Source organism: Notechis scutatus, chromosome 5 (genome assembly GCF_049901735.1).
Source record: "Notechis scutatus isolate UNSWTSFEM ecotype Mainland chromosome 5, rNotScu1.2, whole genome shotgun sequence".
NCBI classification, from domain to species: Eukaryota; Metazoa; Chordata; class Lepidosauria; order Squamata; family Elapidae; genus Notechis; species Notechis scutatus.
In genome coordinates, this window is record NC_142013.1 from 61698686 (window position 1) to 61723653 (window position 24968).

At 42.6% G+C, this 24968-nt stretch overlaps 1 protein-coding gene across 1 annotated transcript in view; it reads left to right on the forward strand.

Moving 5' to 3' along the window:
• Positions 1–24968, forward strand: part of LOC113424465 (cilia- and flagella-associated protein 47) — an 851958-nt gene that overhangs the window by 103755 nt on the left and 723235 nt on the right. The window contains exon 9 of the mRNA XM_087966882.1: positions 20987–21079. Within this exon, the coding sequence (XP_087823008.1) occupies positions 20987–21079 (93 nt within the window). The remainder of the gene's footprint in view (positions 1–20986; positions 21080–24968) is intronic.

Below are 24968 nucleotides of genomic sequence, written 5' to 3' on the forward strand. Positions count from 1 at the left end.
ATTGATATTCTCTTCTCAAATCTCTTACTTTCCTTGGTACTGTTTTAAGACCTTGATCTCCTTCTCCTTATACTTCAAGGGGTCATTTCTTGCTTTCTGTTCTGATTGTTTGATTGGTAAATCTCACATGAACTTTTCTAATTTATTCCTCATAGCATATCTACCATATACTCAAAATACTTCATCCATTCCATCCATCATTTTTTCTTTAGATACTTTCAAGTCTCCTGCCAGAACTTCTGTCATAATTTCTATGAGGTTTTCTCCTTTTTCTTCCTCAATATTTTGAAATCTTAAACAGAAATCAGCCTTGTCCATCTCTGAAGGGTATCGTCTCTTTCCCCTTTTCATGCTCAACTGCTGTCAGTCTGCTATCTATTTCTCCTACTTACTTCTCTGTCTGTTCACCTCTTTCTTCCATCTTTTGCATTCTTTCTTCATTTTTCATCATCATTTGTTGCATATTTTCCATTTTATCTTCTATCCTTCCCATCTTCTCTTTCATCTTTCCAATTCTATCATCTGTACACTTCCCTTGGTCTTGTATTGCTTGAAGTATTCATTTTAATTCTTGCATTCAAACCTCGTTTTCCTTCTCTCTCTCTCCTGTTGCAACATGGTTCTTAGGGATCGTTGACCAGCTGGGCTCAGCGATGAGGAGGTGGGGGATTGATGATCCAATGGCAGTAGTCTTTCTCATCCCAGGCTGATTATAATCCACTCACAAAAGATCAAAAATAAAATCTTCAGGTTCTTCTCTACCTTAATCTAATTATATTAAAAAAGTAGTAGGAATAAAAAAAAATAAGAGAAAAAGGAAAACTAAAAAATGAAGAAGATAATATATAAAAAGGGTATAAAATCCAAAAATCTAATGTAACAACAGGAAAAGGAAAGAAGAAAAACAATTCAAAATACAAATCCACCAGCTTGTAAGGAAGAAAAAAGAAAAGAAGTAAAAACATCCAACTGTAATCCACTTGTTAATGAGAAAAATAAGGGAATAAAGAGAAAAAATAAAACAATGTTCCAAATTCAAACCGAATGTTAAAAAGCAAAAAGGCCCAAAGCACACACCAGCAGAATAAAAGAAAGAAAAAAATAAGCAAAGAAAAAAAGGAAACAATTTGAAATTGCCAGCTGTTGTTTAGAATTTAAGTCACAAACTAAGCCAATGCCTCAATAGAATGTCCAAAGTCAAAAACATATATCTTGTCCAAGGTTACAGTAATCTTTTTTTCTTCTATTTAACTTTCCAGCTGTTTACAAAGACTGTGAGAGCAGCACCTGTTTTCAGTGCTCACTCTCTATCTTCTATTTTCTAAACAGCCTGTAGTCAAAACAATTTGATCTTTGATGTCTATTAAAATTTTCCAATTTTATGTGATCTCTAGATGGCAGTGTTGCTTAGTTTTCTGTTTTAGTTATGTTTGTTATATTGTATCCATTTAATTTTAAAAGGTGAAAGTAAAAAGGGAAAAATAGTCCAGATTTTTTAGGTTAAAAACAAAGTTAAAGTTCTTCTAAAAAATATTGTTACAAAGTCCAGTCCAGTTAAACAAGAAAAATTCTCTTAAAAAGAAATAGAGTAAAATAAAATAATCCAAATAAAGTTTGACAGCTAGCGATGTGTTCTATTTCACTGCTGTTCTCCGCTTTTCCGTCTTTCTTTTAAACAAACTTTCCTTTAGAGAAAGTGTCTCTAGGTCAGCAGGGCCCATCGGATTGCGTAGGCTTCCTTTTCCCATACTACCCACCTCCGTTCAATTCCCATCAGTTTTTTGGAGGAGTATGCTCAGGGCTGTAAGTTGCCTTCTGCATTCATTTGGAAGAGGACTGCTGCAATGGCCACAAAACTAACATTGTCTTGGATTGCAAAGGGTTGCTTCAGGTCCAGGTGCTTGAGGATTAGCTCCCTAGTGAATAGTCCCTTTAGTTACTGAAAGGCCTGTTGGCATTCTAAGGTCCAACTTAAGGGTTGAGTCAGTCATGGATGTTCCGGGCCTTTTCCCATCTTCAATAGCTGAGTGATGGGCTGGGTGATTTCGGCACAATTGGGAATGAATTGTTGTTATAAGTTTGCAAACCCCAGGAAATCTGCTGGCATGTGCATGGGGCCTGCCAGTCTAGGACCGCTTTTACTTTCTCCAGAACCATCTCTATCCCCTTGCTCAATACTCGGTAGCCCAGGTAGTCCAACCTGATCCTGTGGAATTTGCATTTTGACAGCTTTGCGTATAACTTAGCCACTAGGAGCTTCTTTAGCACTTGGTGCACTAACTTCATGTGCTCTGTGAGAACCCCCTTGTAGAGGTGCTAATGCAGCACTTCGTTTATGAGCTGCATGAAGACAACAGGAGCCCCCTGCGACCAAAAAGACATCACTCTGAACTGGAAGCTACCGAGGGGGCAGTTGAAGGATGTCTTCCACTTGTCACCTTCCTTAATTCATACTCTGTAGTACACCTCTTGTAGGTCCAGTTTGGTAAATACCTTCCCCTTGGCCAGGTGGGGCCAACATGTCCTTTATGAGGGGAAGGGGATAGGTGTTCTGCACACATACGGCATTGATTCCCCTAAAATCCACATACAGCCTCATCAACCCGTCCTTTTCTTTAAAGAGGATGGGAGCAGCTATTTGGGATTTTGCCGGTTGGATGAACCTGCAGGCCAAGTTCTTGTTGATGTACTTCCTTCATTTCTTTTGGGGTTATTGAGTACATCTTTGGTTTGGGCAGTCAAGCCCCCAACACGAATTTGATGGCGCAGTCAGTGGGATGATGGGGTGGCAACACGCTTGCTCCCTCCTCACTGAATGCCTCTGCTAAGTGTCAGTATTCTTTAGGAATCTGTGGTTTGCCTGGTGGCAGTTGCAAGGCTGCCCCGGCATTCCGCTTTCGGTTTTCATTGGGCCGGGGTCGGGTAGGTTTCTCCCCAATAGCACATGGGGGATTAGACCCCCCATCTTTATCACTTGGTAACCATCCTGCCAGCTGATGGATGGGGCCCACTTGTCCAGCCACGCAAATCCCAGGATAACTGCCTCTCTCATCTTTGGTGTCAGCCCATCTCCAGTCTCACAGGATCTGTAAGGAGTGTAGCTGGGTCCCCACTGATTAGTGACCCATCAACCTGCTCAAAGTGTATGGGTTGGGTCATTTTCTTCATTTGGATCCCCAGCTTTACGACGGTTGGCAAGTTGATCAAGCAGTATGTACAACCCATGTCAATAATTGCCTTTACTTCCCCCGGGCCCCAGTCTTTGGCACTATTATCCTTATTGCTATAGCGAAGGGCCGAAGGGATCACTCACCCTTGTATTGTAGATACCTGTATGGTATAACAAAGGGCCAAACGGTCATCTTCACCCTCATCATCGGTATCGTAGATCACAGGTGTACCTTCCCCCTCAGCTGGGGCTCCACTGACTTCTGCAGCTTGGCAGGTGTCTCCTTTCTTCAGTGTAGCTCTTCTCTTCACTTGGCCAGGATCAGAGGTTCCCCCTGCAAGATGTAGCTGGGAACGACAGGGCTCTGTGGCACAGCAGGCTTCACAGTCAGGATTGGAAAGGCTCCTAGTGGTTCCTCAGCATGGGAGAAGGAGGTCTCCACCAGCTCCTCTACTGGCTGGATCGGGGGCCCTCCCTTGCAGTCTGTGTGGATTTGCTGGGTGGGCAGGCAGCTCCTCAGCTGGGGCTTCTTTGGCACCTGAATTCCCCACCACTGGGCTGGACCAGCTGGCTTGGGCAGTGCCATCTCCTCCTCTACAGACCTCTGCTCACCCAGAAGCTGCTCAATTGGGCCAGTGGAGTGATCTTCTAGTTTGGCGGGGGTCTCATTGGATGACAGAGGAACCCATCAGCTATCGCACTACTTTGGAAGGTGGCCTGGGTCCGTGCTGAGGCAAGCAATTGGCAAGGAGGGGGGCTGCATGAGAGAGAAGGAGCCCCTCCCTTGTGGGGCAGTAAGAGCTCCTCTTCCCTGGGCCTTAACTCTTCAGCATCCTGCCATCCCGGTGCTCAGTCACCAGTACCAGGCCAGGCAAGAACACCTTCCGGTTGCAGAGGAAGATGACAGCCGAAACTGCACTGTGGAAGTGAGCTTCCAAGCCATAGTGCATCCATCAGCCATTGGGAGGGGTGAGTCGGTCCTGGCAAATTCAATCAGTCAGGAGGACGTGTCCCTCTTCAGCACCCCTTTGGGCCTGGCTGCGGTCTCTGGTGATCACGACTTGCCCCACTAAGTCCCTTCAGGAAGTCCCCCAGGCCACAATCACAGGTCGTCGGGAAAAGAGGTTCAAACAATCCCGAATCACCTGGAATTGACAGGCTCCCTCTGTTCAGCACCAGAGCTCTTAGCACCGGCTATCTACTTCCCAGTTGAGTGCGCTCTGCTGCTGTGTTGACTGGCCATCAGGCTCCTTCAGGGACCTGCCATTTGTTTAGGCATCCCCTCTCGTCTCCGTCCACTTCCTCCATCTCTCCGTCTTCCCTGAATCTTTCAACTCCCTGGGGCATCCAGGGAGCTGCCGAAGCTCAGGACCCCGGAATGTAGCTCCAAATGGAGCAATGGTTTTATGGAGTACTGGCTTAATATAAGGTTCCAATAGATGCACCCATCATAAAATGATCTCCGAGACATTCTAACTCTCAAAGAACAATTTTATTGGAATACACCATCTTGGCACTAACTTGTGGAAAGCCAGTACTGAAAGTTTCCTGGCTTTCCAAGTCACTATAACTAGAATTCTTTCATTTTTCCAAAACAATATGTCACATTGTCCAACCAGGATGTGAAAATGCTTCCTGGCAACTTCACTCCTCCTTCCTCTGGCTGAGCAGCCATTGGAATGTGGCTAACTCATTGTCTATCTATATTGTTTTGGCTGGAGCTCCATCCACCTCAATTCTCCCCCCTTCTAGTACTCGTGTGTCAAGGAAAATTCATATGAGTCCACCCTCTAACCAAATTCAGGCTTGACAGATATCATTGAAAACTGCAGTTATTTGATTCTGAATAGAAATACCTAGTTCATAGTGTGAAGGCTGAGGCTGACAAAGCCAGACCCCAAGAATCAGACCTTCATTCTATAGTATACAGCCACTGCATTCTCATCATATACACTTTGTGTAAGTAGTAGCCACTGCATTATCATCATATACTCTTTGTGTAACTAGTATTTTTTAAATAAAATTTTATTTGAGTTTTCACAAAACAAAAATAAAACATCTTTTTTAACGAACAGCATGGTTCCAGGTTTTGACATTTCCATACAGATATAATCTCAAATACATAATCATCTTTCATATTTAATTTCATATCTTACCACTACTTTGTATATTCTCTACGAATTTTTTCTCAAATACTTTCCTCGGGCTTATTTTATAGCTTTCCCATTCATTTCTTGGTCTATTTCATTTCCCTTTCAAAATTTTCATATCTTCATAATAATTTTATTTGTACTTTTATCTTTCCTGTTTACAATTTCATCACATATTCTTATTTCATCATTTCCAAAAAATTCCTCCTCATTTCAAACATTACAAAACAAGGTTTCCCCTATAGTTACCAATTAGAATGTACCACCCTCATATCTTATAATTAGCTCCCTTTCAAATCCCCTTAAATATTCAACTTTTAAATTGTCCCCTAAAACATTTATAACATTCAACTCCTAATGACTATATAATAACATATATCACTTTTCAGTCAGATTCCGCATGGTACTTTCCCCTTAAATTACCTCCAATACAGTTTATGTTTCAAAACAAATAAAGAAAAAAAAATCTATTCAAATTCATCCTAGAAACTGATATTGTTCTCATTACCATCATTCTCATAATTCATGTGTAAATAGTATTATACTCTCCTTCCTCTTTTCCCTTTTTCTTTGGAGAGCTAGGTCTACATATAACATGTCTAAAAGTATAATAATTTGGGTTTAGTCATTTGTGTTTCTAGTAAGAATTCTGAATTGATTTGTTTTATGATCTATTTATTTGTTTTCATGGTATTGTCAGGAATTATCTCTATCAGCAAAGTTTAAGCATCAATATTCTTTCTATCATGCTTCTTCAAAGGCTTAGTTTCTGTCTATCACAGGGAAAATATTGCTTCTACTATTCTCAGCATCTGAATTTGTCTTCTAAGATCTTCACTGGTACACTACAAAGTGTTAGTCCTTGACATATTTCTTGGGTGCTGCTTCCTTTGCTCTTAATAGTAAGAAAGACCTACTTAATTATCTGCTACTTAATTACCTTTATTGTCAGTTCTAAGACTGCTTGTTATACCTGCTTGTTGTTATCAGTTTGGTCTTCTTTATATTTAATAAATATTTCACTGTCCTCCTTTGACTTTCGTTACTAGAACTTAAAGATCATCCACCTTTTTAGCTAACAGAGTAATTATCAGATTAATACTATTAGCCTAGCTGTTCAAAGACATGCAAATGCAAGTAGATTAACAGGTACCACTTCGGTGGGAAGGTAACAGCATTCCGTGCACATTGGGTGTATGTTAGCCACATGACCATGGAAGTTGTTTTTGGACTACATTGGCTCCCTCAGCCAAAACCCGGAAATGAGTACCACATCCTAGAGTTGGACATGACTGACAGGGAAAACTTTACTTATAGTTCAGATTACCTATGTTTCTTCTTCCATCTTAAAACCTTATCCATCTTTTTTCAAACTAGCCTCCCTCTACTTAGCTAGTCCTTGAGTTACAACAGCAATTGGGACTGAAATTTCTGTTGTAAGCAATTCAGTTTTCAAGCATGATGTCACGTAATGGCATCACTTAAACACAGCAGTCCCTGTAGTCCCTATTACTCTTGTTAAGCAAAGACCATGGTTCGTTAAGCAACCATCCTTTTTAACAGATTAGTAGAGTTGGAAGAGACCTTGTAGGCCATCTAGTCCAACTCCCCGCCCAAGCAGGAGACCCTACACCATTTCTGACAAATGGCAGTCCAATCTCTTCTTGAAAGCCTCCAGTGATGAAGCTCCCACAACTTCTGAAGGCAAGATGTTCCATTGATTGATTATTCTCCTTATGTTAAGGTTAAATCTCTCCTTGATCAATTTCCATCTATTATTTCTTCCTACAGGTGCTTTAGAAAATAGCTTGACCCCTTCCTCTCTGTGGTAGCCCCTCAAGTATTGGAACACTGCTATCATGTCTCCCCTGGTCCTTCTCTTCAGTAGACTAGCCATGCCCAGTTTCTGTAACCATTTTTCATATGTTTTAGTCTCCAGTCCCTAAATCATTCTGGTTGCTCTTCTCTGCACTTTTTCTAGAGTTTCAACATCTTTTTTATAGTGTGGTGACCAAAACTGGATACAGTATTCTAACTGTAGTCTTACTAAGTCTTTATAGAGTGGTATTCGTATCTCACTTGATCTTGATTGTTAGTTTTCTCATTTGATCTCATATTTAAAAGGTTGTCCACTCCAAGACCCCTCTCACAGTTACTGCTATTAAGCCTGGTTTCACCCAGTCTATATGTGTGGTTTGGGTTTTTCCTGAAGATGGCAGGAAGTTGCAAGTTCCAGGCAGCAGTTTTCCCCACCTTTGGCAGGTGGAGAATGATATGCAAGAAGGTGTGAGTGGCTAAGGAAATACAACAAAGCTTAGGGCTGGAGCATGAGGTAGCTGGTGAGGGGTGGTGCAAATGCAGAGGGGCTGAGAAAGGGTGCCTGGTGGGAATACTTACCCAAACAACATATGACATTACTTGTCATCTTCCCCATTGACTTTGCTTGTGGGAAGCTGGTAGGGAAGATCACAAAATATGATCAAGTGACTGAGGATGCTGCAATTGTCATGAGAACTGGTTGACAAGCACCCAGAACACAATTACACAATGACTGCAAGGATGTTGGGATGGCTTGAACTTTGAGGAATTGCTGTAACCCCCACTTATTCATACTGTTTAACTTTGAATAATCACTGGATATATGGTGGGCAAACTTTTTGGCTCGGGGGCCTCATTGACTTTTAAAATTTGACAGACGGGCCGGGTCAGCACAAGATACGATACATATAAAAAACTGCATTTGTTAACAGTGCATATAAAACATAAACAGAAAAAAGCATTAAAGTATTAACATACCTTTTAATGAGAACAGTGTTGTTGATCACTCATTTTTGCCAGTGCATCGAAGTCTGGTGGTAATTCTGTTGTGGCAATTCTCAGAACAGATCTGAGGTGTTCATCACTCATCTGGGATCTGTGGGGTGTGTTCTGTACAAGGAATTAACATACTTGCAAACCCTGCGTTGCGATTGGCTAAAGCGCGCGGCAACCGGATTGGTCGGGCAAGCCACCCGGATTGGTCCGTTAAGAATCTCCCGCTATTGGTTGAGCCAAGAGCGGGAGATTCGAAACGATGTCATTGGCCGCGGGCCGCGGCGGCTTGGAAATAAAAAGCCGGGGTTTTTCCTTCCTTTCTCAAGCATGTACTGGAGCACAATAAAGAGCTGAACTTTGTCACTGACTCCGAGCTTCCTTCCTGCGCCGGACACGACACTGGCGACAAAGGTGGGATACAAGAAGGAACCACCAAGCACATGTCCGGAGGAAGACAAAGACCAACACGATGGCCGGCCTCACTCCGCCCGCACAATTCAACCCGACTACCGAGGACTGGGAATCGTACGCTGATCGTTTCCAGATGTACCTCGAGAGTAGCAACTTGAAGGATGCCAACGGAAACAAGAAAAGGGCTGTTTTCCTGACACACTGCGGGCCCGCAGTGTTCAAAATGGCGAAAGCCCTCGCCAAACCCGCAGACGTAAAGACGATGGACTGGGCCGACCTTGCGCCATTGCTAAAAAACCACTACGCTCCCACCGTGCCCATCCTCATCCGACGAGACGAATTCTACCGGCGAAATCAGCGGCAGGACGAGAGCATAAACGACTTCATAGCCGCTCTAAGGGACCTCGGGGGTTTGTGCGAATTCCATGAACTAGACGACATCCTCCGAGACCGCGTGGTCCTAGGTCTCCGGGACCAGGCACTGAAAAGCCGTCTAATGGCAAAGGGGGACATCAGTCTCGATGTCGCCCTGGCAGAAGCGTCCGCCGCCGAAGCCACCAAGAAATCGGCAGCTCGACTACGGAAAGCGGAGAACGGGGACCGCGCCGACAACCCCGAGGCTAACCGCCGAGAAACCGCCACACACCATGGCGACCTGGACTCCGCCTCGGACACCCCAGACGAAGGAGAAGAAGAAGACGTCCATCGGCTCCAGACACGACGAGACCAACGAGGTCGTAAGTCGGGGACCCAGTGTGCGGGGTGCGGGGGCAACCACTACCGAGCAGACTGCCGTTTTTTCGACGCGACCTGTCGGAATTGCAACAAGAGGGGCCACATCGCCCGAGTCTGCCGGCTTAGGAAAAATTACAGCCCCCGACGCCGAGAGCCGAGCAACCGGCGGCGAGACAACACCTCCCCCAGGAACCGAGAGCACCAACCCGACACTCGTTGGAATAGGGACAGCCGGGGCCGACGAAACGGGGGAGACCAACAGAGGGAGGAAACCCACCAGACACTCACAATTGGCCACGCCGAGACCAACGATACCCGTAAGGTCTACGTGGAAGTAAGCATCGAGGGCGAGCTTTGCCACATGGAGGTGGACTCCGGGTCCTACCTTTCCATGATCGCCTGGGAAGAAATCAAGCGACTAGTACCAAATCTCCACAAGGCTGAGCTAGAGAACCAAAGATTGATAGTCAAAGACTACCAAGGGAACCGCATCCCCGTCATCGGGACCGGACAGTTCAACGTAGCCTTCAAGGGCCGCACCGCAAAACTTCCCATCACAATAGTGGACCGGAACCGACCAAGCCTCCTGGGACTCCAATGGTTCGCACCATTGGGCATCGGGGTCACCGGGATAAACCGCACTGAGGAAACCGACTGGGAACAGCAGCTGGCTAAGGACTTCCAGGAAGTATTCGACGGCACCTTAGGCAAGTACCGGGGACCCCCTATCTCTTTCAGTTTAGACCCAAACGTCAACCCCATCCGCCTAAAGCCGAGGCGGGTGCCTTTCGCGCTTCGGGGGAAAATAGACGAGCAGCTTGACAAGCTCGTCAAACAGGGGGTTCTGCAGCCAATTGATCACGCCCGGTGGGAGACCCCAATAGTCACCCCAGTCAAGCCAGACGGGTCAATAAGGATTTGTGGGGACTATAAGGCCACCCTCAATTGCGCCTTGCAACAAAGCGCATACCCCGTCCCAGTCGTGCAACATCTACTTCACTCACTGGGGGGGGGCAAAGTCTTCGCGAAGCTCGACCTGGCACAAGCCTATCAGCAGCTGCCGGTCGATGACGAAACCGCCGAGGCACAGACTATTGTCACCCACCGGGGGGCGTTTCGTTGTAACCGACTCCAGTTTGGAGTCAGCGTGGCCCCGGGGATCTTTCAAAGCCTCATGGAGAGACTCCTACAAGGAATAAAAGGGGTGGTCCCTTACTTCGATGACGTACTAGTATCAGCAACCAACCGGGAAGAACTAGAGGGTCGCCTAAGGGAAGTACTAGAGAAATTCAAAGGGGCCGGTTTAAAAGTGAAAAGGGAGAAATGCCAACTTTACACAGAGAAAGTCGAGTTTCTGGGGTACCTCCTAGACCGACATGGCATCCACCCGACCAGGAACAAAGTAAAAGCCATCAAGGAAGCCCCGACCCCCAAAAACAAGACAGAGTTACAGGCATTTCTGGGACTACTCAATTTTTATAACGTGTTCTTACCCCAAAAGGCAACCGCGGCGGAGCCTTTGCATAGACTCCTGGACAAAACGACAAAATGGTCCTGGGGGACGCGTGAGGAAACCGCATTCAGGAAAACAAAAGACCTGCTAACCTCGGACGCCGTCCTCATACAATACAACAAGACTCTACCCCTTACCGTCACATGCGACGCCTCACCTTTAGGCCGGTGCCGTCCTCAGCCATACCCTAACGGACGGAAAAGAAGCACCCATTGCATTTTTCTCAAGAACACTTAGCAAGCCAGAAAGAAACTACAGCCAACTAGACAAGGAAGCCCTTGCCATCGTTGCAGCCGTAAAGAAATTCCACGAGTATCTTTACGGCCGTCGATTCACAATTATCACAGATCACAAACCGTTGCTAGGAATCCTGGCGGGAAACAGGGCCACACCGAACATCCTATCCCCCAGGATGACAAGGTGGTCCGAATTCCTCGCCGCTTACGACTACCGGCTCACACACCGCCCGGTAAGACAATCACCCATGCAGACGCACTGAGCCGTTCGCCATTACCCGACCTCGACGACGACCCAGCACCCACGACGACCACCCTCAGCATAGAGGCGCTACCCATCAGACATTGCCCGAGAAACAAATAAAGACAAACGTCTGGCGCGGGTATTGCACTGGGTAGAGAAAGGGTGGCCGGAAAAAGACAACGACGAATCATTCAAACCCTTCAGAAACAGACAAACAGAACTATCTCTACAGAAAGGTTGTTTGTTATGGGGGGACAGGGGGGTCGTACCAGAGAAGTTGCAAAGGAAAGTATTAAAACTTCTGCATGACGGGCACCCAGGCATCGTACGAACAAAAGCCTTGGCCAGAAGTTACGCATGGTGGCCAGGCATAGATAAAGAAATTGAAGGGTGGGTGGCCAGGTGTTCACGCTGCCAAGAAACCAGACCAAATCCCCTTGCCGCGCCAATATTAGAATGGGAGACCCCCAGGGGACCGTGGTCTAGAATACATATAGATTTTGCCGGTCCCACAAGGGGACACACATTCCTCATCACGGTGGACGCTTACTCCAATTGGCTGGAGGTAAGCAACATGAAAACCACCACAACTGAAGCCGTCACCAGGGTACTAAATAAACTGTTCGCGACCCACGGCCTTCCTGATGTCATCGTGTCGGACAACGGGCCCCAATTCACCTCGCTGGAATTCGAAAAATTCCTAGCAGAAAAGGGCATACGACACGCCTTGACAGCGACGGCTCATCCGGCGGCCAACGGTAGGGCAGAACGGATGGTCCAATTCACAAAAAAAACCATCCAGAAAATCGAGCACGGGGATATACAGGAAAAAATAAATAAACTGCTTCTAATACAACATATAACCCCTAACACGACAACAAACAAAAGCCCGGCAGAATTACTGATGGGGAGGAAACTAAGGTCCCCACTTGACAGACTGCACCCCACATACAACCCGGAAAAACCCCCGGACTCATCAAGCAAACACCGGGCATTTAAACCAGGCGATGCAGTCTACGCAAAAAACCTTACCGGAGACCCACTATGGGTACCGGCAACTATAACCCAAATAACAGGTCCCCATTCATACAGACTACAAACAACGGACGGACAAGCATGGAAACGCCACATAGATCAGTTAAGATCTCGAATAAAAAACACAACCGACACGCAAGCAAGCACAGACAACCCCATTAACACAAACCAAGGGGGGAGGGAAAATACAGGGGACCAAGAAAGAATAGAACACAACCAACAATACTCACCAGATATCAGCCAACTCGAAGCCGCACCAGGGAGAAGCAGCCAAGCCAGCTCGACCAGCCCAAAAGACCAAGCGGGAGCGGCAAAAGTCGCAGCTCGACCAACCCGGGTAGACCGGGAGGGAGCTGCAGCAGCAGGCCCACACTCCAGACGATTCCATCAAATAGGCTGAGAGCAACAAAAACCCCGACCGAACAGGCCGGGAGCCAGGAAACAACTGACCTGCGCAGGTCCAGTAGACAAGTACGGAGCCCCGCCTACTTACGGGACTACGTTGCGTAGGAACGAACCAAGAGGGGAGGGGTGTTCTGTACAAGGAATTAACATACTTTCAAACCCCGCGTTGCGATTGGCTAAAGTGCGCAGCAACCGGATTGGTCGGGCAAGCCGCCCGGATTGGTCCGTTAAGAATCTCCCGCTATTGGTTGAGCCAAGAGCGGGAGATTCGAAACGATGTCATTGGCCGCGGGCCGCCACGGCTTGGAAATAAAAAGCCGGGGTTTTTCCTTCCTTTCTCAAGCATGTACTGGAGCACAATAAAGAGCTGAACTTTGTCACTGACTCCGAGCTTCCTTCCTGCGCCGGACACGACAGGGTGCTTTGTTGGTGTTCATCACACTAAAAGTCTGTTCACACACATATGTAGAGCCAAACAACACCAGCATCCTCTGTGCTATCTTCTGGATGTTTGTAAATTTGACTGCACTTAATGAAGCATAAAACTCATCCAGTTTCAGGGAGTTGAACTTCTCCTTTAACACCATGTCACATTGGAGATCAATCAGTTCCAACTGCAACTCCTGTGGCACCGTTTCCGGGTCTTGTGAGAAGGGACATGACACCAGCCTGTCAAATTTTTCCAAAATCACAAACCCGACGGCAGAATTCTTCATGCAGGTCATCCAGTGATTTCCTATATTTTTTCACATCTTTTAACGTAGCCAGTGTGGGGAAATGAGCAAATGACTTGTCTGACATTTGCTTCGAAAATAAAACTAGCCTGGTTTTGAAGTCTCTGACATTTGCTTGCATTTCATGCACAAACTGGTTTTTCCCTTGTAGCTTCACATTCAGCTCGTTCATGTGTGTCAGTATGTCCACAGTAAAAGCTAAATCACAAAGCCAATCTGTGTCATTCAGCTCAGGAAAATTGTCAGTGTTCTCAAGTAGCTCCAAAAATGAAATAATCTCCTGTTTGAGCTCCCACACACGTTGACATACTTTTCCCAAACTTAACCAGCGGACATTAGAATGGTAAAGCAAGTCCCTGTGATCAGCGTCAGTTTCTTCAAGAAAATGAATAAACTGATGATGATGAAGTCCCCTCGCTCGAATAAAGTTAACGAGTTTCACAACTGGCTTCACTACGTGGTCAAGCTGCAACACGGATTTACACAGTGCTTCCTGGTGAATTATGCAGTGTAGGAAAATTACCTCCTGCTCAGGGTTGTCCTCTTTCACCCTGTCCTGGATTTTTTTGAGCATCCCGATGTTTTTTCCTGTCAGATTTGGTGATCCATCTGTGGTAACGTTGGTGAGCGTACTCCAAGGTAACTTGTGCCTCTGTATGACCGCTGACATGCTGTTAAATAAATTGACTCCCCGTGTGTTTCCTTTCAGGGATTCCATAGCCAAAAACTCCTCCGTTATCTCGAAATTTTAATTAATCCCTCTGATAAAAATTAAAAGCTGAGCGGAGTCCTTTATGTCATTGCTTTCATCCAGTGCCAAAGAATATAATGTAAATGACTCCGCTTTTTTGTTTAGATTGCTAGTTATGTGTTCGTCAATTATTTCAACACGGCGAGTCATTAACCTGCGTGATAAGCTAATTTTTTCAAATTTGTTCTTGCTCTCAGGACATAAAATACTTGCTGTCTCTACCATGCACTCTTTAACATCGGAGAAAGGCTTGCTGGCTTTTGCTAGTTTGAATGCCAGTAAATAACTTGTCTTCGTGCTTGCTTCTTGGGTGGAAGTTGCTCGGATAAAGGTGTTTTGCTGAGCGTGCAAGCTAGCTACCAACCTATGAGCGGTAGCCATACGTTCTTGCGTTGAAAGGTTGCTGGCGTAATTAGCATGCTTGGTGGAAAAGTGACAGCTGATGTTGTATTCTTTTAAAACCACAACGGTTTCTTGGCAAATAAGACATACAGCCTTTGACCGGACTTCAGTAAAAAAGTATTTAGGCGTCCATTATTTATTAAACACCCGGCACTCACTGTCGACTTTTCTTTTCTTTGACATTGCTGCAGATGGGTTCTGATCTGACTAGTAGAAGAAAAGCGATAATTGGAAATGGCTCAGGCTCCGCAAAATCAAGTCACTGCACCTAATGCGCCACCTGGTGTTGAAATGCTTGTCATTACAAGTCAAAATCAAATGAATGCAATCATTCAATCATTCACATCAAACCTTAATTCTGTACCAATCTTCGGCGGGACGGATTAAAAAGACCAACGGGCCGGATGTGGCCCGCTGGCCGTAGTTTGCCCACCCCTGCTCTAGATGGCAGTGCTACTTTTTTTCCTTCACTTTCACTCCCCCCTCATGTAACCAATGCCAGGAACAAAAGGAAAAAATAAAATCCTTTCTTTTAAAAAGGAAATAAATCTCATCAAAAAGAAGTCTTGGTCAAAACAGACTTTCAAAAAATTGTTAAGAAAATACAAACAAGAATAAAAAAATTAAAAAAGGTCCAGTCCAGTTTAAAATTAAGAAGCTTTGCCAAGTTCAGGGTGTTCTCTTCAAGAAATAATAAATAAAAGTTCATCTCACCAAACTGCCACACTTTCTTTCAATCTCTTCCATTCTGGAGCTGTCCCAGCTTCAGCAATTTAAATGGCTGCTTCTCCACTGGAGGCAAAAGGGCTTTTCCTGGATCAACCAGGGACTTTGCAATGTCCCTGGGATCAACAGGATGTGCCCTCCTTAGTCACCATCTCTACAGGATGGTTTAGGTCCAGTGGGACCGTCCTGCAATGGAGATTCAAGATCGCACGCTGTACCGCCGAGATGCCAGCTCCGCCCCCCCGGTGGTCATGTTGCTTTTTTAAGGTTCCTAAATTGTTCACATGTTCTTAGGCCACTTTGGTCCCATTAAAAGTTTGATACAAAGTTCCTCACTCAATGTAATTTCCCAACTCCCACCATCCAAACATTCAGTATTTACATCAGTCTCAAGACAATGATAAGACCAGCACATCAGGTAAATTTAGCAGTGGGATTTGTTCTGTGGTTGTTATTTTATGTTGGGGAAATAACATCAGCAACCACTCAGTCTTAAATAGAAAAGGAATGTACAGTTTCTTCCTTCCAGGATTTTATCAAAACCCACTGTCCTGCCTTAAATTTATGTACAACAAAGTCTAAGTTGGTGTTTGTGCAAGGACCCCTTTCTGTCTTAAAAGAGAGACTGGGACAATTCAAGAATATATTTTCTCACAATTTTGTCTGTTAACTCAGTTCTAGGCAAACCCTCCTTCCCATAGCATGGGATCCCCAACAACATCTCATCTCTCCTTCCACTACTTTGGGACTTCCATCTATAAAGTAGTGCTACACAATCATGTTGGTCTCCTTCGCTCATTCCCTCTCTCATCAATAATTGAGCAAGGTTCACATGATTGCTTGTGGAGAGTACCAAATTAGGGTCTTCTATGAGGATTCCCTCATACTTTAGGATACGAGAATTGGTTAACCATCTCTGAGGCAGGATGTTCCTGATCTGATGTTGGGTTGTAACTACCAAAGCCCCCTCCCCAAATGTGGTGTTTCTTCTTCCATGTACTAAGAGAACTGTGGCAGCAATAGCTTGAATACATACTGGCCTCCCCAATTAATTTGGATAGGAAGGCTACTGGTTTTAAGAGACTCCCCCATTTTTGAGCTAAGAACCTTTTTTGTTACTCCATCACAGACTGTTACAAATAAGTGGAAAGGTTTTTTCCCATGAGGTAGTGAGAGAACTGGAGCTGTTTTAAGTGCTGTTTTTAATTTTTCCATAGCTTCTAGGTCAGCTGAAGTTAATTGTACAATAGCCTAACAGTCCCAAAACCTTTCTCAAGTCTCTCTTAGTTCTAGCAGGAGTTATTCTAGCAGGAGTTATTTTTCTACTCCCTTCACTAATAAGGTGTATTTGATCTCTCTCTCTACATACTGTAATTTAGTTTTTGATGTGGCATGGGTTGATTTTTATTTCTTGATTTTGAAATTCGAATTCTGGCTAATGTGGCATCCCAGAGGGATTATGTTTCAAGATTTCCAGGATGCCCAAGTATCCACTAAAAATTTAATTCCACAATTTCTTGGTCTCACTTGCAATTTTATCCAGTGTTCTTGGTGGCACCTCAGATGCAATGACTCCTGACATCCCTATTCTTCTATCATCTATTTTTTTTGTTTCTTCCTCTCTCTAGCTTTAGTAAATCACACACATGTCTCCTTGAGACCTTTCTCATTTCCTCATACATGCAATTTCTTTATATGAAAGTACTCTCCTTTTAATCTGGGATGGGGGTCAACACACAGACATTTACACCAATGTTTTTTTTTCTTCATCATCAACATACTCACACATTTATACTGTAATCAGACTGCTTACATAACCAATTTCTCACACAAAAATTTCATTTCATTCTTTCATTCTTTCTCCAAGCAGATCAATCATTACTTACAATTCTTTTCTGAGAGCTTTTTCTCACAAGCCAATGAGTTCAATTTTTTTTACTGTTGTTAGAGGGTCTCATCCTCCAGGTTTGGAAATGATTACACACAGACACATTCACACACACAACATTTCCAGACTTGGGGAGGTTTTGTCCCTTTAAATCTCCACTTTTTCTTTCTTTAGCAATGGGTTGTTGCCACTTCCCTTTTTCTATGACTCCAAGAGCCATATTATTCTTTGAGTCCACATACAAATTGAAAGATTTCTCAAAGTACATACAAATTGAAAGATTTCTTAAGTCCTATAACAAGAGCTTGAGCTGCTTTTTTTAAAAAAATCTCAAGCGTGTTTTTGTTTACATGTCCAAACAAAGGGTTCCCTTTCTCCCCCCTTTGTGGACTCATAAGAGTGGTTTGGCTAGCAGGGCAAAATTTCTACAATAGCCTGCTGCTTAAAAAAACTCCTGTCAGTTGGTTCTGCAATTCGGCACACAGCTTCCTTTTTCTTATGTCCTATAGCTCTGTGGCCTTGACTTATAGTATAACCTAAGTATTTAACTTGGGGTTTCACTAATTGGGCTTTCTTTCTTATTGCTTTAGTGAACTTGTCACTTTTACTTGAAGTTACACTCATTGTTAAGCACTAGATTTTTACTACCTGTCTCTGCCTTGGGTGTTCTGTCCCTTATCTTTCTAGTTTGGATCTCCCAGACGACACTGGCTTATTTTTAAAAATCCAAATTGTTCTCTATCTTATCTTAGACCTCCCAGACAATGCTGGCTTATTTTTAAAGATCAAGATCTATAGAGACCTTCTTTGACACCTTGTTTGCACCTGGCCAGGGCTCTCATGAGCAAGTTTGAACTCCACTTTTCTTTTTAAAGACAACTTTTACTGTTTAACATGTCCCCATGGTCTCCATGGAGAACACGGCCCTAATCTTTCCAGTTCCAGATAGACACTCCTATGCCTGTTTCCAAATATAACACCAACCTTATCTATTTCTCAGTCCTTAAGGAGTTTCACATTTCTTCTTCTTTAGCCAAAAGCATTTTACTATCTGCTGGGGCTCAGGTATTTCCCAATTTACGAAATACCAGGGTTTAAGATACGGTATTTCAATTTTTTTTAAGGTAGGTCTCTTGATTAGGTATTGTTCTAATTTACCCAACCAACATTTGCTTGTTTCCCCTAGATGATCCTACCTGTATTGTGGTTCCTCAATTATGTATTTTGCCATTTTTCAATGCACAAATTTATCATTCTGTTCTTACTTAAACTTTTAGTCCAGGGGAGTAGGTTTTCCTCACTCCACTGGCTCAATAACTGCTCTAAAGGGTATTTTCACGCCCTTACGTGTTAGAATCATCCCTAAGGGTTCGCTCTACCTCCTGCAGCAAGAAAGTTAGCTGCAACAACTACAAGAATTCCCCATTCTTGTCGAGATTCCCTAACCTGTGTAACTGCCCCTCCTCTTTGTCTTGAATTGCTTGTGCAATGGGGCAAGGGTAACTTCTCTGCCGGAGACAAACAGGTACTGCCAGAGGCTTCACTTGAATGACTAGCGGTATATGGTACACCTGGTGGATATATCCTGGTGGATTACCTTTTGCCTATAATTGGTGCACATCAAACTCCTGCCAAGTATCGAGGACTCAAACCTCTTGGGCCACCATTACTTGCCACATCTCATTTGGAGAATGCCTCATGACTAGTGCCATTTTATCTTCCTCAAATGACAAAGTTTCCCCCATTTTGCATAACATGTCCCAGCCCAATAAGGGAATGGGACACTCAGGCATGTATCGGAATTGATGTTCAATGTCTCTTCTATTCAGGGAACATCTCAGGGGCTTTAGAAAAGGGTGGCAATTTACAAAGCCATCAACCCCTTGTATATTTATAACATCAGCAGAAAAGGAGAGCCAACAACTTAGTAACTACAAATCTAGATGCCCCCTATCTTCATTCAGACCAAGGGTTCAGGGGGGGCTGAAGAGGTTCCTTAGGCCTAACCCCTTGATCTGTTTTTGGCATTTCCTTTTGTATTCCCTGCACTCCTGCCCTGGGAACTTGATTATTGCCATTATCAACATTGGGGGGCGGGGAGGAGATTATCTTCTTCATAGGGTTCAATTTTCAAGATAGGTTTGATTTTAATCTGACTCGCCTTGATCTGAGATCTGGGATTTCTATTAATTTGGGCCATGCAGACCCTCATGAGTTCGACTCAGCATTTGCGAAGCCATTCAGGATTCTGTTTTACTACTACTTGCCACTGGTCAGTATACTGGTGTTGATCTGGGTGACCATTATCTGGGTCAGTAACAATCTGGTGTACTTTTGAAATGATGTCTAGATTAAAACTGCCTTTGGGCTTCCCTTTTTAAAATTCCTCAGCATACACTGAAGAGGTGTCCAGGGGACACTTCCCCCACCACCCATTTCTAGACACTGCCACTGACCTGTGATGCCGGATGTTCCAATGGTCACAAACAGGAACTGCAATGGCTTAACCACCCACACAATACTAGGGCCTCATTAGGATTCACTGATCCCAGCCCCCTCTTCCACTTTCAAGCGAGTGGGTCTACAATTCCCCAATACTTATACTTGCCTGCAGGCGTCTTCTTTCCAGCTGGTGTTATTTCATGACTTACTTTTGATTCCATTTAGGTTCTTGGATTGGTTGGTTGTCCATCCCTACCGTGCTGTCTGCCCCTTCCTGATAAATCATCTGTGCCAGCTGAAGGGTCAGCGAGACGGCCCCGGCTGGGCACCGGTCAGTCCGTGCTGTCCTCAGCGAAATATCACTCTGAGTTCCAGTGGAATCACCATAAATGTTGCAGGAAATTACAAGACTCAGACCTTGGAATCCAAAAATAAGTTGGTTTTATTTGCACAAACAGGTTCAGAATATTTTAGCCAGTGCCATTTCTGAATAAATTTCTTATAGAACAACACATGCCTATATAGTTCTTCAGAAGGGGCAAAATACAGAAATATAACTTGTCATTCATTCATTGGTTACTTGAAACGCAGCTTTCCCCCTCCCCTGTTGCTAGGCTAGGATGGCTGGATGTCACGAACCCATCTTGCTAAACTCCCTAGCTTGTGGTTTTGTTCCAAGCGAGACAAGGTTTCTTGGCAAATATGACTTTGTGACTGATAGATGATCCTTATGGTTTGGCTTTTCACACTTCCTTGTTCTTTCTCTTGCTAATACCACATATTTCACTATCTATAAAATTTGTATCATTATTTCTCTAAAATTAATATATTTTATGTCCTGCCTTAATATGATATTTAAAAACCATTTTATCATCAAACTCTATTCAGAGATTTGTTAAATCAGGAGAACATTACAAATCTTCAGAAAATTTATTGCAAATAAAGATTATAAAATAAAGAATTACTAAAAGTAAATCTTACTCTGATTATGTTTTCAGTGCAGATAATTTATTTTAAACTATGTAAGCGTTGTTTTAAATAGCAAGCCTCTAACTCAACCCTTTTCCAAAATACATCTTTTTGGGGAAGGTAGGAAACAGCAGAAATTATTTATACATTATTTCAAATAATTTTAGTATGTTTCTATGAATATTCATAGTTTTTTGCATGCAATGTATAAATTAAAATGCAAAAAGACCTTTTAACAAACTGTCAGTTTCTGTTCCAAGGAATATTTTGAAGACCATTAAAATAGCCTTTGATCATTTCAAACTTTAACAAATTCTCCTCCTTGACATTGAAATGTAAGATATTTTTTCCTTTTTCATTAGATCGAGATCACATCACAGATTATTATCATGCAACTCCATGCCACCATTCCAGTAAAGACAGTATATTCTGGCTTCCACTGAAGGAAAAACAAGGTAGCACTTTTATGGTTTAAGTTTCTAAAGGACACTTATGTAACTGTGAAATTATATGTTATGTAACTCAAATTCACTTTATAGTTGTATGCAGGCACAACCATTTTACAGTAGAAAAATTGTTGGATGTTAGAACAGTTTTAATATGAGGGATCACTTCTACTTGAATTGAAAACTATCTGTTTGTATCAAATATACAAGAAAAATGTGGTGTAAGCCAGTATCTAAACGTATATAACTAAACTCTACCTTCTGTTTTCATTAGATATATTTCTAGTCATATAAAAGCATTACAAACACAGTCAGTAACCCAAAGTAGTATTTTAGGAAATTTATATTGAATAAGCTCTAGATATTAAAATATGATCTGTTCATTGTTTATTTTGCATATTAGATCTATATATTAGATTTCTATAGCCTGGGATTATAAAAGTGTGTACCAAAAGACCTGTAAGGACAGATACAACCATGATGAATATTTCTCCTCACTGTCTGTCATGGCTGAATGGAAGGAGAGCTCTCCTAAGTACATTGCTTTTATTAATAATACTACTCTGATTATAAAAACTTTCTATTTTACTGCAATTCTGGCATCAGTTCATAATGTTGGGGGATCTCACTGCAGTGTCCACCACCTGCAACAATTATAGTCAGAGGTACAACTAGTGATCCAAGTGGCCTTCCCCTGGTGGAGTTTTGAGGGCCTTAAAAATGTTGCTTTTTACCCATGGTTTTTCTAAGATGGGTGCAGCTCTTCTGGGAAGTAGGTGCCTATTTTCCTGCTCCCCAATTTTACCCTGTTTGCTTTCTGGGTTACCTTATTTTACTGCCACATTTTTTAAAATAATTTTTTATTAATTTTCAATAAACAAACATACACAAACAAAACACAAAACATGAAAACATAAAACTTCTTTTTGGAAAGCGGCTTAGTCCCGGGTTACATCTTTTTGTACAGACATAAATCAAATTCATGCTCACTTTATCATTTCATATCTTTACCATTTCATATCTTATTTACCATTCTACATTTTCTATATAGCTTCTCCCCTCTTTTCACTCTCTTAATTCTATTTTATTTATTTCATCTCAATTTAAAGCATTATGCTTGTATCTTTCATCTGTTCTATTTCAATTATCTATTATCTTTTCTCATTAACACAAAATTTCTCCTGTAATCACTGATTGAAGTATGACACCTTTATATCTTTCCCCTAAATTTAACACTTAAAATAATATATAATTTTCATTCTGATTCTGCTTAGTACATTCTAAAGCTACGTACTATATTTTAAAATAGGAAAATAATAAGTTTATAATATAATTAAAACAATAATCCATAGCAAATTAAACTCTATCATTAAATCTTAAACATTTTACACATTCCTTTTAATATTTTATCCCATTTTATAATCATATAATGTTCCAGTTTTCTAACATTATTTCAAATACAAATACAACAATACAGTCTTATGTACTTTTGCAGAATCTCTTTTTTAATCATATTTTTACCCATTATCTCTGAATAAATCCTGTTTCTTTACATCTTGTTTCAAACCTTTGTAACTTCTCTTCCCTTTTTCCCTTCCTTTCTTCTCCAATCTAGCCTTTTTACGCCCCCCCATCTCTTGATCTCCACCCTCTTAATCTCCACCCTCTTCTGTATTCCTCTTTTCTGTTGCTTTCTGACTGTCAGTGTGTTGTGCTCCCTTCAAGATCCAAGAAAGAAATACTCAGACTCCATGGATTAGAGCAAAGTTCTCCTTTTACTGGAAATCAAAGTGGAAGCTACAGATTGAATTCCGAATCTGAGGAATTGGCGCGCAGATCACATATACAAAGGAATGGAATTGTTCGCACCCCCAAAGTCCAAATGACTCTTCCAATTAAAAGTTCTGAATATGATCATGTGGGCATCTTCAGGTGGTGATGAGGCCTCTGTCCGTTGACCTTGACATATTTTGATAAAACTTCGCAGCTGCGCAAAGGGAAAGAAACTAGCAAGGAAATAGAAAGTTAAAGACAGGAATTTATACACCCCCTCCCCTTTCTTACCCACACACAAGAATGTAACACCTCCAGCTTTCTTCCCCTCCAAGTCCCCCCTCCCCCGTTGCTAATGACAGCCGAAAGAAATGAGCATAGCAGCAAAGAAGATGCAGCAGATAGAGATAGATAGGATGCAGAAGATATAAGATGTAGAAGATATCTTGAGGCTGACATTGACATTGTATCGATTTTTCACCTTATTTTTCCCTTTTTTGGTTGTTTTTTTAAGTCTTAAATTCTCCATTCTCTTTTCCCCCTTTCCCTTTTCTTCCCCAGCTAAAGTTGTTTGTTCATTAAAGATGGCTTCTTCTTCTTCATCCCAACCTTCTTGTTCTTGTAATTTCTGATAGGTAGAAATCGCCATTTCTAAAAAATGAAAAACAGATCCAGAAGAGCCCTTCCCTTCTTGTTCCTCTTCTTTTAGCTTTTCAAATTCCATTTTCAGTTCATCAACAAGTAATGCCATTGTGAAAAATTTTTTTAAACAACCCAAATGTTTTAGTCTTTCAAATAATAATTTCCAAAGGTCCCACAGTTCAATTGCAAAGTTCCAAAATATATCTTTTAGAAGTCTTGTTACAATTTAACTCTAGTCTTGTTACAATTTAACTCCAAGCAGCCTCCTCCAGCAAAATCTTAATATTCTTTTCCTCTCCCTTCCCACTTATAGCAAAAAAAAAAAAAAATTCTTTCCAATGTTCAGAAATCTTTAATGTCCCCTTGGCTTTAATTTTCAAATTTAATTACCTCCTGGTGCCAAAACGGGATTTTCCGATTTCCATCTGCTATCACCGTAAGGAAGGAGAGTGAGAAAAAACAAACTTTCCCTTTTAACTTTCATCCACCGCTTTTTCCGATCTTCTTTGGGAACGATGTATCTTTAATGAAATTAAAATTCCTGGGTATTTAAATGTTACTTATTATCCCGGTCAGCCAAAACTTTCACTTCTCAGCTTCCTCCTACACATTCTTATCCGGATGAAAGCTTCTTTGTGGTGGCCATTGCTTCACCGCTTTCGGAAAAGGGAGTTAAGCCAGCTGAGGAGGGGGGTTGCGATTCCCCCGGACCCCTGCTGGATCTCCCCTGTCTTCAGTTACCTCTACGGGGTAACTATTAGCCCCCAAATCCGGCTGGATCAGGGGCACTCCAGCGGCGAGCGCAGCAGAAACCGCGCATGATCGCGGATTCCTGCCGCCGCCGCAGCCTTGTAAACCGGAAGATCCATTTACTACCACATTTTTTGATAGTTGTATAGTTCTGTTTCCCCCTGCCCGCCGAAACAACCCAAAGTTATTTGAAGTTAGGCAATACAAAAAAAGTTATGTTTTTTATATTTATTTATTTTAACCCTATTCAAATCAAATGGAGTGAATCTTCAACATTTCATATGGTGGTCATCTTACAAACTGCTTAAACACCTTATTGCTGTTAGTGCTTATTAATGTCCCTAGTGTCAGCTTTGGTATCTAAAGCATCATAATGAACCATAATGAATGGTATGTTTTTTATGGTAAGTTTTTTTTCTGGTTACTGCTTGGGCTAATACTCCTATCTTGATTGATTCGGTAACTCTTCCAAGTACATTCCAGTAATAATTTTGATCTCATCCACTTCATATATGGTGTTTCTTTTTTCACCTTTGCCAAGCATTTTTAGCCCATCATCCACTCTGATCACATATAAAAAATATGTGAGTTTTCCTAGCTGACCAATATCCCCCAAAATTACTAAGTTTAATTAATCAATTCTTCTCACTATTCACAGTAGTCCTGATTGATTCTTATAATCGGTGGTGGGATTCAAATAATTTAACAACCGGTTCTCTGCCCTAATGACTGG